The sequence below is a fragment of the Anser cygnoides genome, chromosome 20 (assembly GCF_040182565.1).
Source record: "Anser cygnoides isolate HZ-2024a breed goose chromosome 20, Taihu_goose_T2T_genome, whole genome shotgun sequence".
NCBI lineage: Eukaryota > Metazoa > Chordata > Aves > Anseriformes > Anatidae > Anser > Anser cygnoides.
The window spans coordinates 995,001-1,012,430 of NC_089892.1; the positions used below are offsets into that span (position 1 = coordinate 995,001).

Sequence of the window (17,430 nt, forward strand, 5' to 3'; positions counted from 1 at the left end):
GAATAACAAGTGAAAACCTAAAAATACCTCCACTGCATGTTATTACCAACTGTATCACCAGGTTTTATAGTGACAGGACTGTGCTATAATTTCTGAGAAAACCTCGGCATAAAGCTCCATAAACCCAACCACTCCTGTAATGTATCACCTTATCTAGTGCACAATCATTTCCACAACTTTTCATGTTAGTATAATTTGTTCAAAAATGGTAATAAATACATCCTTGAAGTCAAATAAGAATCATTGCACAATCGACTGTAACTTGTTTTACTAGCAACAGTTAATCATGCAACCAGGATCTCACATAAAAGAAATAAGCAAACATTTTGGTGTTGTGTAATTACAAATGTTCGCTAAAAGCACACTTCCTTCTTTAATCAACAAATATATGAAAGCAGCGCTTTAAATACCCTTTCAAGTGGGTAATTGCGTCTGCGAAGTTATCACTAAAGAAAAACAGTGATCCCCATCTACAGTGAGCAAATGGTCCGCTGTACTAAACAAAGTAACTACAGTCAGAAAACCCTGATAGCCTTTTGCTAGAGGTCTAACCATGGATTAAAAATGCAAACATTGCTAATTAAAGCAAAGAAAGCCAGAAGTCTAAGCAAAGTCTAATCTGTTCATCTGCAGGAGGTAAGACCTCACTTAGGCGCACCGTTAATTTGAATATAAAGCGGACACTGCAAATAGTTCTTAAAGATTATATTCTTATATTGCAATTTTAATTATACTCAATACTTGATAAAATTTTCAGCATGTAACGCCAGTTTAACACAAACTCACAGAAATTTCTGATAGATAATATTCTCATTCTACAGACAGAAGTGAGACAAAGAAGGTAAAATTTGAGTGCTTCTCAATGAACTTCAGTGAGATGGCCGGCAAGGCCTGCGTTTGCTCCTGCTCAGGTAACTGCATCTCTCCTCACTCAGTTGAGAGGAGAAAATTTTCTTCTCAAGTCAACAGTAGCACCAGGATTCAAACCAGAAATCCCAGGCTTTTCCCTCCAGGTACCCTCTCCACCAGAATTAACGCCATTGGGGGTGTATCAGTACCGAGAAAGTTAAGGTTGGCCCCCAAATGTTTTAATTATTTAGTTCTTTTCCTCAAAAATTTCAAACTCAAAATAAACAACTGGAGACGGGTGATGCTCTCCTCTGCTTGCTGAGAGAAAAACTGACTTTGTGCCTGAAAAGGCACTGTTTTGCTCTTCCCGGCATCAAAATGGTTCCTAACTTTCAGTTTTTGGGTGATGAAGTCCTGACCAGATTCTTTGGGCCAACTGGCTCAGGAGCTCCCGGGGACTGAAACCCGCCAGGTCCACAGGCTGGCCACGAGGCGCCCGTGGAGGACGAGCAGGGCGCCCCGGCAGAGAGCCGCTCGCTGCCCTGGCCGCTGATGGCAGCGGTGTCAGGCAGAGGCCCGCGGCGGGCACGCACGCCAGTTGCACTGCAGCGACGCGAAAACCCCTGTGGCTCTGGAGAAACTGCTGTGGTTTGTGTCTTATGTGGTTCACGTTAAAAATTTCCCAACAGTGATAGACTTCAGCTGCCAGGATCAGGGAGACCATGTGCAGCTAGTACGAACAGCCCCCGCACAGAGCTCTGGGGCATTTTTTTATCCTTTTTCCTTTCTTTTAAATAACTATTGGGGCTCATAACAAGCACTGTCACTCTAGCACTACTCCCCTGATTGACTTTGCGACAATGATCTGTGGAGGAGATGGGCACGCGAGCACACAAACATTCTGCAAGCACTCAGGCAAAGAGGACTAGAGAGGCTTTGTTCGGTTTGGTCTGGTTTTTATTTTCCGATAAGTTTCTGTTCAATTTTCAGAATTACTTCTCTGATATTTTTAAACAGTATAAAAAAAAAAAAAAAAAGGCAAACTAACCAGAAAACTGTAGTAAAGAAATTCCAAGGCTGAACAAAAAACACACGCACACACAAAAAAGGAAAATTTGAACTAAATCAGAAACTCTCATCGAGTCATCCTGGAGCATCCTAATACTGCAGAGGTCTCAGCACAGTGATCTTACGTATCATATATGCCCTAATAAATAGGTTCAATGAGTTGAGTTAAGGGCAGAGTTTAACTATTAACTCCAAATTTCCTCGCTCTTATGGCTGTAAGTCAATCCCTTAATGTTATTTTAACACAGTTTCTGGCAGTTGAATAAAATCTATGGTCAATATTACAACCCCTTCCTTCCTAAATGAAGGAAAATATACGTGTGATTTACATAAGAAATCATGGGAAATCCTGTAACGGAGCAGGGATGATAAATGTTCAAGGCCTGATTGCCCAGGAATCCAAGCCGACCATTTGACTTCAGCTGTTCAGGCCCTCGTTATACAAATCTCAAAACCAGCAGAACTGGCAGAAATACCTCCATGCAGGTATAGTTTTCAGCACAGTAACAGTGTGCAGTCAAAGAGGTTATAATGCAGCGCTGTAAGATATATCTAAAATAATACCACAAAAATCAGATGACACAAAGAATTCTAATACTTTCCTTTTGTTAAGATACAGTAACTGAGAATACAATGAAATTCTTCATGTTCAGTATCTCCCATTAGATCAATTAATATTCAGAGAAAGCCTTTAACATGAAGTTTAAATAATCATAGAAGGAGAAAAAGAACCACCAATGTTCTAGAAGCTTCTCTAGACCTTTCAATCAATTTTATTTATATGCAAAACCAAGAGAAACTCAGAAAAAACAAAGCTCCTCCTGATGCTAAAGCTCTCAATTTACTGACAGGCAAATGGCTTCATGCTGCCACTTAATCTCATTTCTTGCATAATGCCCTCTAATTAGCATATCAAAGTGAATTAATACTTCTAGGGCATTAGCAATGGGAAAATCTGCTCCAGGCTTCACAATAGCAGTTAAGCAAGAGCCAAGAAATCCTCAAAAACACCACAAACCACTTTGCATTGCAAAACTGTTCAATTTATTTATCCTCTCTCTCTAAACACTTTTACCGCACACTGTTTTACTACTGTTCACCAAACAAAATGATAATTGCCAAAGTTACCAGCATCTGTAATGCCTGTTTAGAATCTTAATTTAGACTGTATACTTCAAGATCTCAAGAAGCTTTCATTTGCTCTATCATATGTACCAGGATATACTGAAAATTTGTTCGTTTAAAAAAAAAAATGTAATCAAGATAATATTATTAAATTCCATTTCCACTTGTAATCAAAAATTAAATAATATATGAAAAAGCCACCTGCTGGACAATGAGGAATAAGAGATTAGCTTTAAATGTTGATGCATGACTTAAGTATAGCAAAAGGTTTTGACCTGTAAACACATGATACAAAACCACCCCCTTTCCAAGTGATTGATCTGCAGGACGCGTGGTACCCAGTGATTCATAGATACTGTTACAGCCCGTATGACTGTGCAACATGTACTGAACTGATCCCAAACAAAAGAATTCCAAGTAAAATACCTAAAATAGTACAAAATTAAAATAAATGCATAGTGATTTTTACTGTATTCTCTTAGGCAAAACGAGGTATTTTTACCCACTTCCTGAAGCAATTAATACATCATAGCTGTTACCATGAGATATCGGACCATTTTTCTTTAGAAAATATTTTCAGAATCTATTTTCAATCACAGGTCATTTTGTTTGCAAAATATAAACTGTAGTTTATAAACAAGGACTAAAAAAAACCTCAGACTTCGTCATCTTGGTGCTCCCCATCAATCTTTAAAAACAGAAAAAGAACATTAGGGAAAAAAACCACGCTAGTACACCCAACCTAACCCAAGAAGGGAGCGGGAGCGCAGGCGGAAGGCTAATAACAAAGAGTAGAAGAAAATGCCGGGGTCAGTGGGGCTTTCTACGATTCTGTTTGCAACATGAAGGCAAAATGAAGTATGAGAGTAACGAAATAAATAACGATAGATATTTATCTAGTACTTTGAGCCTTTCTAAAGAATGTGCATTATTGAAAAATATATACCATTCAAGTACCAGGCTTCATTTCCTTTCATATTTAATTCCCTGTTTACTTCCACTGTAAAGACAGCATTATGGAAGAGCTCTAATGTCCAGCTGAGAAGCACAATTCATCTGTTTGGCTGATGAACTACTCTAACTTTATAAAAGCATGAACTATAAGAGCTGACAGAAACTTTAATAATTTATATTAAATATTGATGTGAATTATTTACTCCGTTCATACTTAAAGACATGAATTGCCTACCAGAGAAAAGCAAATGTGACAAAAGGTCAACATGATGGTGAAAAAAGGCAGGCTGTGTCAGGCATGTGTTATCTGAACCATGCTGATCACCTTGATAAGCGAATAGCATTAAACATGACTGCTGAGAAAACAAACAAAGCATTCTTCTCAGGGTGTCAATTCAGGGAATACAAACAGCTACATCTAATTCTACCAATGATACAAGAAAAGGAAAACACTCAGCTCTCCACCGATTTTGACTGATTAGTACACAGCTTTAGTATTCATTCTTATTATTCATCAAAATATTCATCAAACCATCATACATATGATGTGCAAGGAACTGTAAAACAGTCTTAAAATTGAGAACAGATACAAACTGGACTCTCTTTCTCTACCACATAATTATTAATATAGTCTTCATATGCATTTAAATATTGTATTACATTTGTAACAATTTAGTATGTCTAATTCTGCTTATATTTGTCTACGGTAGACTGCAAATATCATTATATTAATGTTTCACACAAATCAATATTTAAATTGAAAAAAGACAGCATAATATCCATATCGTACAACTTTTTCATTGAAAGCTGTAGGAATAGAGCTTGATAAATGGGCTAAATCCTGTAAAAAGGGACTCTTGCATTCACTATATGCTATTATTATAATTTATCTCTGAATGCAAAAATTCCTTAACTTACAGCAAGCATCCTAAAATAAACCACACAGTAACTCACATAATTTACTGTTTTCAGATAAACAAGCAAATGTATCAAATTCAAAAATAAAATGAAGGAGATGAAAAATAACTATAAAATAAAATAAAATAAATCCCTGCTCTTACTTAAATTAGTATTGACAAGTAGGTCCAAATTTATCCTTTACGCAAGGGGAAGAAAAAAAAAAAAAAAAAAGATGTGGAAACACAGATCCTGGTAATCAAGGCAAAGATTGTTATTTAAATATAGCAAGGAGCACTAACAATGTTATGGTCTAAAGATACTATGTAGTTACAGGTTCTGCAAGACAAAGTATCACATTTTTTCTAATGAAAATTATCACCACAACCGCCTGTGTTCTTATCCAGAGAAGTATCCTGCTGGAAATCCACCGAAGAGAGAGAATTTTGTGAATGTGTTTGAACCAGACGACCAAATGACAAACAAGATACTTTATCCAATTTATTTTTACTAGTAGGATATTTACAAAGAAAAGCAGTGCCATTGCCATAAGGACAGTGTAAATGACCTAGCACACTACTGCACGTCATCATTTGTAATACATTTGCTGACAATTAAAAAAAAAAAAAAAAGTATAACCAATGATTCAATGAAAAAATTTGGACACTGAAGCATGAGAAAGGAAACAAAAGCTAAATAATTTAAGCTGAAGAAAAGATGTACGCACATAAATACACAGTGATTACTACCTTATGTAGTCAGGGTACATAAGAAATATGTATTTAGTACCTTGAAAAAAACACCAGGACAGCACATAAATATTTTAAATAGCTAAACTGAATAACAATAACATCATTGTTGATATTTTGAAAATAGCTACCATACACACACACACACACACATATATGTATGCTATCGGTGCTATTTCATTGTTCCCTTAGAATCCTTTAATGTTCAGATCGCCCTGTTAGGATTCCATGTTATCACAAATTATTTGAAGTTGATGGCACTAAATAATAGTTTATAAACAGTGAAAAGTTGGAATTTATGTAAGGGAACAATCCTGTGGTACTACTTTTAAATAACAACAGTGGAAAAAAAGGGTTAATATTTTCAAATTCTTGTAGAAGACAAGGCAAAAAGCAAGTCTTTCTCCAAGGAGTTACCTAACAGGCAGTTTACAGATTTTGCAGCATATCGACAAGGGGCGTTCCTAAAAGAGTTGGGCCATTTTCATCAGTAAGGAGCTTTGCAACACGTAAGGGCATGATACAGCCCTTCAGACATCAGAATTGCACTGTATGGTTATTTGCAGTCGTAGCAATAAGTAAAGGTTTTCGTTTACATGGGAAACCGCAAAAAATTAACCTCATGGTTAACTTCACTATTTGTCTGGCCTTTCTATTTCTTTTTTCATTCTTTAAACCAAAACTCTGCAAGAGGGGAGAACATTTTTAATGAACATTTTCCTCCTCTCTCTTTAGACATAAAAAATAGTTCAACCAGCCCAACCAGCCAAGCAGGCCTTTCTCTTCCCCTGCGGACACCTCCTGCAGTCGAGAAGTTCATTAAGTTTTATGATCTTCCCAAGTCAGTCCTGCTTATAAGCCTCACAAAGGCCACAAATCTGGCAAACCATCATGTATGCCATTAGGCTTTACTAGTAAATGAATGCTATTTAGGGTTTGTGGTGACAGTAAATTAGGGTTTGGTTGGCAGCTATCATTGTTTCTGTTGGACCCATATAAATAAATAAATAAATACATGCATACGTGTGTGCATATATGCACACGCATTCATACATTTTTATAAGTGCGTGTGCCTATCCGTATCAATGATTCTTAAAGACAAAACAAATCATCTATCAACACAGTCTAGGATGTAATAATATGTCATTCCACTGGGAAATAATTGCAATTCCCTAACCATTTTAAGACTATAAGAATTAATATATTTTCATTTCTATCTCCATGAGAAAAACCAGTACCTCAGGTATAGCAACGTACTAATGTAGAGTTAATCAGATTACAAATCTGAAGGATTTTTAGTCCGTAAATAAGAGAGATTATTAAAAAAAAAAAAAAAAAGGCACGGATCAGTTTTAGATTCCTCCTGGTAGGCGCACAAGGCAGACTGATACGCAGGAATGCAACAGATGTGAGTGCGCCTTAGGAAGGTAACTTTAAGACTTCCAAGCGACACCTCAGAGAGCAGGTAAAATATAACAAAATAGAGCCAACAGACTCTCACTTGCATATCTTCGTATTTTATTAGAGGGGCTTCAGTAGAACTTTGGGTATCATTTTTCCTTGAACTAATTAAAGAAATAAGTGGCAGTTAGTTTCTTTATGAAAACCATGCTACCTTGTGGTTGCCTCTAAGAATGCACGTATCTATTAATATCTGCAAGGCTCTTAAATGCATTATGCAGCACTTTTTTAAATGTTAAAACGTTAAGAAAGAAATGTCAGGCTAAATTCAGTAAGCTCAGTGATTTGCTTTATACATGGTAAATATCTCACGCAAAAAAACTCGTGAGCTCCTAACCCTAAGTGCGACAGAGAGAAAGGCTTCGAAAAATGTGATGCATTCATTAACCCTTGCCGGAAAGTGACAGAGTTGCTCTACCTAAACTGGGGATTCCTCCACGTATTGTCTCGCTACCGGTCTTGCTGACTGTACTGAAAACTACTAAAATATAAAAAAAATACATAATTCAATATAAAAATGACTTAAATATTGCATTACTTATTTCAGAATAGACATGACTGCAATTGCACTTCACGTATAGGCTCCAGTCTCCCTTCTCACCTCTCTTCCTCCTCACAGAAGGTAGCGGGAAAGCCATCACAGTAATTCCCACTGCCAGCACCAAGGTAAACTTTGGTTCTGATTAAAAAGAATCAAATTCCAGAGCATGAGCCAGCTGCAGCCAGATTTAAGTACTTGGACCACAAGACAATGCAGAGCAATGGGGGGGGGAAGGGAGAGCTTCTGCTTTAATTGCATCTCGGACTGTTTACCCTTCCAGTTCAGAACTGTTCGAGCTGTTTCCTACGAAAACAGTTTATAGAAAATAAGCTAGAATTTATCTTCACGTTATCTTTGCTGTAGCACACTGACTGAAGTCTGTACAGACATTTCAACTCAACTGGGAGACCCTGAGTGAACGTCCCCCTGCGGGAACAGTTTTTGGTGGGGGTGTGGATTCATCTCCATCAATCACTCGGTGCATTAATCCTGTCTCTCCTGTGCTGCTGGGGCTGGCAGGATCCTGCCTTTGGGCAGACAGACGTCTTCGCTCTTTGTTGGTTCTCAGCTATTTTACCAAAGAGATAACTTGCAAACTTGGCTCGACTACTTGGAGCACAAAGGCAGGATTTTTCTCAACTCGCACATTTCACCGAAACACCCAAAAACATTTCAAATCCCAAAATCTCCTGTCAGGTTCCCTCTCGCTTCTGCAACAGCAGTGGCCTCACCAAAGCCCCCTCTGCCAGTAATCCCCGCTTCTGAAAAGACTTGTTTTTTTTTTTCTTAACTCACCTCTGACATGTGGCTGACTATACTTTCCTTTCAAAACAGCGAGGCTAAGCCCTGTGCAAATAACGTGATCGCAGGACCTACGCCTGCCTTCTTAATTGAAATTTGCCTGCTGCAAAATGTCTGAACATCAAGGGCAGGTTGCTTGGTTAGCTCTGGAGCAGGACAGGCAGAAAGTTTAGAGAAAGACAGAAAACAAACACAAACCAAGAAGGACAGAAAGGGACTGTGAACTGATCGAGGCAAAACACAGGCACGCGGGGAGGGAGGGAAGAAGGGGGGATCATTCCCCTTATCCCTGGTAATATAATGCAATATAAAGCAGAATCAATCTTAATATTCACAACACAGTCAATACCCTAGTGCTTAGCTGTCAGCAGAAACTGAAGTGGATCCCCGGTAGCAAAGAAGCCCTTGGACATAAAGCACCATAATTTACTGAGTACTGCGCACTTCTGGGCTTCTCAGTTGGTAACTGCACGATTTCACATTTGTAGGTTTTGTCTACATAACCCTATTTGTTCAGCTTGCAATTACGGGGACTGTGTGTGTTTGAATATCAAGTACAGCTAAAAACGCAAGCCAATGCATATTTTTATTTTTAAAGCCAGATCAGGAAAAAAAAAAAGGTTTTTATTCTCATAATGCAAAGCAGAGTACTTTTCAAAATCGTCTTCTTCAAAAAAGAAATTTATCTGTAAATTCAGTGATGTCAAAAATTTGCAAAAAAGAAAAATTTAAAATGCCTTTAAGAAAAAGTACAGCATTTATTACTGTCTCAATAATGTAGCACAGAAAAAAATGCTATATTTTTGTACACTTGAGAGTAAGATTTTTGACATTTAAAGTGTCATCGCCGGAGAACAACTAAAGCTTTGCTGCACTCTACAGAAATTTGGGGTCAAAGCGTCCGTCACTTTCTCATTCTTTAGCTTCTTCCTAGCAGCGCACTTCCCGTGCTCCCGCGCTCCGCTGCCGGGCTTTTACTTTGGGTTCTTTTTGGTTTGGTTTGTTCCCGTCCTTTCTCCCCGGCAGCGCGGCGCGCCCTGCCCGACCGTGACCGCCGCACCCGCTCGCAAACTTTGCGGCCCCGCCGCACCTGGGGCAGCGCCGGCCACGGCTCCGCGGGCGGGCCCGGCACGGAGCGGCCCGGCACGGAGCGGCCCGGCCCGGGGAGAGCCGCGGGCAGGGGCCGGGGCCCCTCCGCCCCGCTCCGCTCCGCGCCGCGCGGGGCCGGGCCGGGCCGGGCCGGGCGCTCCCGCGGCGGAGCCGGCGGCGGCCCAAGATGGCTGCGGCGCCCCTTACCTGTTTTCTCCTTGATCTCGCAGAGGACGCTGAAGAGCGCGGGCTTCATCCTGTGGCAGTTGAGCGCGTGCTTCCTGCAAGAGAGCACAGAGAGCCGTTAGCGGCCGAACATGGCGCCCGCCGCCGCGCCAGGCCGAGGGGCCGCCGCTCCGGGCCGGGGGAGGCCGCGCCGCGGGGCCGGGCCGGGCCGAGCCGCGCCGAGCCGCGCCGGGGCCCCGGGCCGCCGCGCCGCCGCCGCCGCCATCCATCACCGCGGCCGGCGCCGTGACAGCGGGCCCGGGCGGCGCGGGGCCCCGCGGCTCACCTGCGGGCAGCGTAAATCAGCGCGGGGCCGCGGCCGGCGGCTGATTTATGGGGGACGGGGGCAACTTGGGCGCCGGCGGCCTTTGTTCGGTAGGGCTGCGGCTGGGGCGGCGCGGGCTTCCCCGGCACCGACCTGCCGGCGGCTTTGCCGCTCGTCTGCCGCCGCCCGGGGCAGGGGGCGGCCGGGCCACAAAGTTACGGGGCCCGGCGGAGCCGCGGGGACCGGGACCGGGACCGGGACGGGGACGGGGACCGCGGCCGAGCCGGGCTGAGGCGCCCCGACAGCGCCGGGCTGCAGCCGAGCCGGGCGGCGCGGCACGCGGCCCCAGCACCGCGCGGGTCTCTATTTATTTTATCGGAACAACAACAACAAAAATCATTAAACAGCGACTCTGGTTCGGCCTCGGCTGCTTGCGATCTCTGCTACAGCGCTCGGGAGTTGCTCTGCCGGTGAGACGCCGGCTCTCCGCGGAGGAGCGGGGAGGAGAGGAACAAAACCCACACACACAACAAGACAAGGTTTAATTAGACGAAACCAACTTTGCTTGTGCCTCATCCAGGCTTTGGTCAGTGATGGTCATGATCTGATGGAGGATGTCCCCGATGTCCTGCTTCCTGCCGTCGCCGTCTGCCCCTTCGTGTCCGTGGGGAGGAGGCAGAGCCATGCCCCCCTGCACCGAGTGGCCGGCCAGGTTCACGCCGGCCAGAGTCTGCAGCATCCTGGACTGCTCGTCCATGCCGGCCTCCGCCGCAGCCCGATCGATGCTGCCGGGCGGAGCGGCGGGCGAGCGGGCTGCGCCGCCGGCGGGGAGCGGAGCGGGGGCTGCGGGAGGAAAAGGCGAATAGGTCTCCGGCTCCCGAAGTCAGTCTCAGTTCCTGACTCCTCGCTCTGTCCTCGCACACACGCGCGCGAAAAGAGAAATAAATAAAAAGGCAAAAACCAGATCGACAACAACAACAAAAAATCAGTATCTGTGTTTGGACCGGGTCTCAGCAGTTTATTCCACTCTCTTCTCCTTTCCAGCGCAGTAAATCACTCTCTTCTTTAGTTACAGTCTTCTTTCATCATCATCATATCTGTGGCTGGGATAAATGACTTGATAAGGTTTCTTTGCAGTTTTCTTTCCTTGGTACAATCTTCCTCCAAAGCTTTTTTTTTTTCCCCTTTTTATTTTTATTGTTGCTTTTTATGTCTTTCCCCACTTGTCCAAAAATCTTCTTTGCAAAAAGATGAAAAAAGAAAAAAAAAAAAACACAAAAAACACAAAATCAAAAAACTTGCTTGCAAATCCCGAAGAAGTTAGGAGGGTGGCAAACAGCAAAAACCACAACAAACCGAGCGAGCACCCCCACCCCCAAATTGCAACATAAAAAAAAGCCAGGAAAACACAATCACAGAGGGAAAAAAAATTAATTGCCCTCCCCCCAAAAATAACAAATGGTCCCAAGTCTGTGCAACGGGGGGAAACAGCAGCGATCAAAAGTTTGGACTCGCGCAAAGAAAAGAGCGGAAATAAAGGGGAAAGAACTGTAAAAAAATTAATTACACACTCTCTGCAAAGCAATGTGCAAAAATACCAGCCGGCCGGGATTTATGGGGCCGGCGGCGCGGTGCCGGTGTGTGTTTTATGGTGTTTGATGGCCGCTCCGTGAGGGATTGACAGCCTGCCAACGCCACTCACTCACCCCGCAGACGTGTCACCCTGTGAGCAGCGCCGCGGCCGCCGGCAGGGACGTGGGCCCGCCGCGCCCCGCCCCCGCCCCGCCCCTGCCCGCCGCCCGCCGCCCGCCCCGCCCCGCCCCGCCCCGCCCCGCCCCGCCGGGCGTGGCCGCCGCCGCCGTGCCCGGCTCCGGCTCCGGCTGCGGCTCCGCGGGGTCGCGGCTCCCGCCGGGCCGGGCCGCGGCGGCGCTCCCCGGGGGGCGGGGCGGGGCGGGAGCGGCGGGCCCGGCGGCCAATCGGAGCGCGCGGGGGCGGGCGCCGGCGGCGGCCGCGGCCACTCAGAGCGGGCGGGGCGGGGCCCGAGCAGCCCGCCCCCGCGAGGTCCCGCCCCCCCGGCCGAGAAACTTGCGATTGGGCCGTTCGAACGGTCACGTGCCCGGGCCGAGCGCCGCTCCGGCCCCGCCCCCGTTGCTATGGGAACGCGCGGCCGAGGCCTCGGCGCCCGCCGAGGGGCCCGAGGCCGCCGGGCCGTGCCGGGCCGGGGGGGCCGCTGGGGGCGGCGAGGCCGAGGCCCCCCGAGGCTCCCCGAGGCCCGGCTCCCGCCGCCCGCCCGTCCTCCCGCAGACCGGCGCTGGCCGTGACAGCACGAAGCGAAGCGCGCAGCAGCCGCTCTCGGCCCGGCCCCGCCGCTGTCACCCACCTGCCCCGCGCGGTCCCTTCTCGCCTCCCACAGCGCGGCACGGCGCGAGCCGAGCTCCGGTGGCCGTCCCGGGGGTGCGTGGTGGTTTGGGTTCGGCTGCAAGGAGCCCTGTCCAAACTCAAGCCTCGTCCGCGTCTCGCTGACGTTCCCAGACGTGTGGCTGACAGCTCGGCTCCGTGCGGCTCACCGGAGCTCTTCATCCTTCCCCTCGGCTCCCGCTCGCCTCTTCTCTCAATCACGGCTGACACCGCCGTCATCGCACCTTCACTCAGGACCGTAACCTGGATGTCATCCCTTTGACTTGGGGCTCAACCACGTCTCACGCGGGCTGTGTTTAGCCGTCGCGGGTTATTTCTGGGGAACATAACCAGGCTTTTACCGTTCCTCCAAGCGATTAGCGCATTTACTCAAATTCTAATTATCTTCTATCTCGATTACTGTGGCATTTTCTGGTCTAAACAAATGTGTTCTTAGTGTCATCCAGCTTTATTAAAAGCGCTACTCCAGAGATCTTTTTTATGATTATTATTTTGAATATTTCACAAACCCGTTTGCATTTGTCCACTGAGGGCGAAGTTTCACAGAACAGCTGAGCGATTCCAATGGCTAGCTGGCACTGAAATGAACAGGACGCTGCTGCCTTGCTCCCCCTGTGCCAGCTCCGGTGCTGATCTCACCCCACGGTGGTCCAGTTTGCTTCACTAAATCATCGGAATGCTCATCTTCGGGGTTACTTTTTCTACTAGTTTATCAGGCTGAGTCAGGTAATTACAGCATGAGGTGACGGCTGGAGAATGACTCTCTGTGCTCTGCTTTCCCCTTGGTCATGGCCTTATGCTACCTATTGTCTGTCATTTGCTAGAGCAGTTTCAGTTCCTTGCCTTCAGTTGGCCACTGATGCCAGGCTCTGTTATCCGGCCTTCGCAGGATCACACAAACGTCTTCACGGCAGAGCCTTTGGTGGCATTCTAATTCTTTTCACAGCCATCCTGTAGCATCCTTTTTAAAGCTTGTTTTTTGTCAAAGTGTACGGCTGTTTAAAGACTGCTAGGTCATGGTTTGCTGAGAAACTAACCAATGTTGTCTCGTTATTGCCACAGGAGATGGTGGAGGCAGGCTGCGTTGACAAGTTTAAAAAGCAACTGCAGAAATGCCTGGCCAGCTGGCCATGGACAGGTACAAAAGGAAAACGTGTGCTAAAAGGACTCGTGAACATCTCCAGTCCTGGACAGTCTGCGAGTTTGAAGCACACGGACCGCCGAGAGTGGCCAGGCTCATCTGCCCGCTCCAAAACAGCATCTGCTGTAGTCTGCTGGAGAGAAAATACGAGTCAGAGGGAACGCTGGGCTAACCCAGTCCAACATTTCTTGTGTTTTCAAACAATACCAGAATGGTTAAATACAGGGGTTTGCAAGTTCTGTTCGTCTAAATGCAACACGTTTACGCTTGTATATCAAGTGCTATGTGGAAGGTTTAGAAATCATAATACAGATATCAATACCCTGTAGTGTTGACAGGTCAAACAAGCAAAACGTAGAGGGTTTGGGAATAAACTGGTACACCCTCAGTCGGGAAAGCGTTACCTCTATTTGCAGTAAGCGCGGCTGAACATGGGAACTACCGGGGCTTTCCTCACAAAAGACCTCACGGAGCTGTGTCAGGGGCGGTGCTTGGTTTGTGACCGCTCCCGCTCCGTGTCCCTAAGCACGCGCCTCCCTGGGGGATGCGGGCGCGACACGGGGCAGCCCGAGCCGCTCGGCAGCACCTGCCTCGGGGGCGGGCCCGGCCCCTCCAGCCGCACGGCGCCCGGCCTTCATCGCAGCCCTGCGGCGCCACAGCGGCGGCTCCGCGCGGGGCCGGGGCCCGGGGCTGGGGGCTGAGGGCCGGGGCCCGGGGCCCGGGGCTGAGGGCCGGGGGCGGCCCCGTCCCGTGTCCCCGCCGCGCCCGGGGGCGCCGCCACCGCGGCCCCTGACGCACGCACGCGCTCTGCGGAGCCGCCGCCGCCATCGTCACATCCGGGGGCGGCGCTTCCGGGTCGCGGCGCGGCCCAGCTCTGCGCTGCCGCCGCGTCCCCGGCCCGGCCCGGCCCCGGCCCCGGCCCCGGCCCCGGCCCGCCGCGGGGAGCAGGCGGCGGTGCCCGGCCCGGCGCGGCCCCGCGGAGCGGCGCAGCCCGGTCCGGCCCGGCCCGGCCCGTAAGTGCGGAGCAGAGCGGGGGGCGCGGTGCGTGCCCGGCGCCGCCCGGCCTCGGTGGCCTCCAGCCACGGTCCGCGGCGGGTCCCCGGGGGCGCGGCGCTGCCGGGAGCGCGGCGGGCGGGGGCCGGCCCTGCCCTGCCCTGCCCTGCCCGGCCCTGCCGGGGCTCGCGGTCCCGGCGCGTTGCTGCGGGCGCGGGCCGAGCGCCGCTGGGGGCCCGGGGGGCGCCGGCGTCCGCGGTGGAGGCAGGGCGGAGGCAGGGCGGCGGCCTCGGGTCGGGCAGCGGCGGAGCCCACCCGGGGCCTTCTGAGGGCATCGCTGCGCGCTCTGCGTGTCGGGGCTGGCGGGCAGAGGCCCGCTGCGCAGTTAAGCTCTGCTGGTGCATCAGGCTCAGAGCAGAGCTGCTCGCGGGCGCTTCTTTGGGTTAGGTTAAAACGTCGAGATCGCTGCCCAGGCGCGGACCTGTGCCGAAATAACCCCGGTGGTGCGTTAGGAGCAGTGGAGGGGCTCCGTCTAACTGTGTCACCCGGCTGCAAGGAATGACAAACCTGACAGCCGGCTCACTGTGCAGCTTTTCCTCTTGCTCAACAAAGGCTTCAGAAGTTTAAGCAGCTTGGCGGCATGACCCGCGCCGTGCCGTCTGTAGCGCAGGTCTCCCAGCCTTTCAGAGTTCTGTGAGAAGTAGACCAGCGCGTACAGCTGCAAAAGGCCGCTTACGCTCACGAGCAGGACAAGAAGTAAGTAGGGTGCAGGCCGTGCGCCCCGGGGCAGGCCCAGCTGCTCCCCGCGGGCAGCTCCGTGCTGCCTTTGCCCGGGGGACCGAGTGTCACCCGCTGGGAAGGTGGTGGCAGGGCTGAGGCTGCCTTCAGGCCCTGCCTGCCTGCCCCAGGAAGGGGCAGGCCAACACTGCTGCGGTGTAGGGCTGCAGAAGCAGACGGTAACGGTGCTGGTCCTCGTAGCACAGAGTGCTACCGCAGTGCCATCAGCACTACAAGCAGTTATCGTTTGGTGCTGCGGTAATTTGTGGTTGTGACACTGCATTATGTTTGAGATACGCCTTGCGGTGAGTTTGTTGTCTTGCTAGCAGCAGTTCTCCATTTGCCAGAAGTGGCCAGATGAAGACTTTCTGTTCTGCACTTGTGACAGAGATCCCAGTATGCGTTCTAACGTTCACTGCGTGTGCTGAGAAGCTTTATCCAGCTGTGAGACCTAGCGGTTCGTTGTCTGCAAGTCTCTTGTACAAGACAACACAAACGTAATCCCTGCCTCGTTTCCTTTTTGCTTGAGACGTGCTCTCTAAATCGCGTACTCTGAAAGCAGAGCAAAGGTTCTTAAACATGTTACGCTTTGTCTGGTGGTGAAGAAGAAAGACCAAAAATTTGTCAGGACAAAAATTAAAAGCCAGAGAAAAGGGAGATACTCATCGATGGCTGAACCAGTGTTTACCTGTCCAGTTACATTTGACATGGAGTACCAAAGAGGCTTGATGTCGTGGAAGTTTTTTAAGCAGATGTTTTGCTCATGAGCATGTGTGCAAGTCAGAAGCAGCTTGCAGTCTGTTACACTCTGAAAAAATAAGATTATGATCATGCATGTTCAAAACTGCGTTTTTATGCCATAAAAATGTTTGTGCAGCGAGAAGTAGAGTGGCAACAAAGTGAAAAAATGCTGTTTTTCATTCAACTTCTTTTGATTTATACTTCCATTAAACAAATAAACACTATAGAATATGTGAAAGAAGAAAATAAACACTGACTTGTCATTCGAGTTTTACCTCAGATGAGAACAACTGTAGACGGGAATTAGAGTAGTATTGCTAAACTAAACTGGGGGTGTAGAGGAAAGGTGCCAGGAATTACTGTTTTTAATCTTAAATATACATGCAGGGAAGTGGAGTTCTTAAAAGTTGTTGGAATTAAGTTCTAGTAGACTACTTTTCTTCTCTCTCTTTCACTCCCTGTTTACCATCAAGTGTGTGCATTGCAGGAAGTTGTGTTGGTGGCTAGCTTTACCGGCTACATTTCGAGTCTACCTTTCTGGGTGTACTCTTAGGGTTGATGTATACAAAATGAACACTTCGTATAAAATACTTTTAAGGTAATGTCTTGGTAATCTAGGGTCACGTTTTCTGGGGCTGAAATGTGATTGTTTTGTTGAAAATCTATGTCTGGAGAACCGTTACAGAAAGAAAGAGTTATGTTATGTTTGAAAAGCATTAAAATATTCCAGTTCAGACTAAACTACAAAAATAAGTTATCCAGTGAAGATGAATATACAGTTGGTAGCATCTGAGATATATATATATATATATATATATATGTTATATTTTTTTTGCTAGTCCTGTTTTAAGATGGGAACTCTGAGTGTAGCTCTGAATTGTCGTTCTGTGAATGATGCAGAATCCCGTAATCCTGTGTCGGATACTCGGAGGGGACATGCTACCTCCAGTGAAAAATCTGGCGGTGCGGTTGCGTAGCAGCAGCGCAGTTCTGACAGCGGACTGGTGAATTGGCTCAGAGCAGTGCAGGTGGGTGTCGTGCGGTCGGGAAGCTGCCGGGCTCCAGCCGCACGTCAGCATCGGGGAGCGGCAGGCGTGTTTGTGGCTCCGAGGCTCTTCTGAAGGTCCTGTGGGGTGACCGTAGGTGCAGCAGGTTTCGGTCTTTGCGCTGAGTCGACCCAGAGCACGATTGGTAAGGCTGCAGACCTCCCTGTGCTTGGAACACCTTTGGGACAAGTTTGGCTTCAGCACCTGCAGGCAGGCTTTATACTAAGCAGCTCTGCGAGCAGGACACGGGCGGCTCACGAACAGCGCCGTCCCTCTGTGCTCACACGCTG

The 17,430-nt window shown here is 48.1% G+C and overlaps 2 protein-coding genes and 1 long non-coding RNA gene across 9 annotated transcripts in view; 2 read left to right on the forward strand and 1 right to left on the reverse strand.

Annotated features, from left to right (window-relative positions):
• Positions 1-14,302, reverse strand: part of PBX3 (PBX homeobox 3) — a 117,355-nt gene extending 103,053 nt beyond the window's left edge. For 2 of the 7 annotated variants that reach the window (XM_066980925.1, XM_066980921.1), the window contains exons 1-3: positions 13,988-14,302; positions 12,405-13,713; positions 9,742-9,815 (exon numbers count right to left, since the gene is read on the reverse strand). In XM_066980925.1, the coding sequence (XP_066837026.1) occupies positions 9,742-9,815; positions 12,405-12,661 (331 nt within the window). In that variant the 5' untranslated portion in view covers positions 12,662-13,713; positions 13,988-14,302. Of the gene's footprint in view, positions 1-9,741; positions 9,816-10,584; positions 10,782-11,730; positions 11,820-12,404; positions 13,963-13,987 lie in introns of those variants that run through there. The other 5 variants (XM_066980927.1, XM_066980924.1, XM_066980923.1 and 2 more) reach the window with 4 other exon arrangements.
• On the forward strand, positions 10,363-11,013 carry LOC125180728 (uncharacterized). Its single transcript, XR_010826107.1, has 2 exons — positions 10,363-10,494; positions 10,605-11,013. It is a non-coding gene; the product is annotated as an uncharacterized lncRNA (long non-coding RNA).
• Positions 14,303-14,454: 152 nt separating the features above from the next.
• MAPKAP1 (MAPK associated protein 1) overlaps positions 14,455-17,430 on the forward strand; it is a 105,780-nt gene continuing 102,804 nt past the window's right edge. Inside the window, exon 1 of the mRNA XM_066980920.1 lies at positions 14,455-14,596. The gene's annotated coding sequence lies outside the window, so the exon portion shown is untranslated. The remainder of the gene's footprint in view (positions 14,597-17,430) is intronic.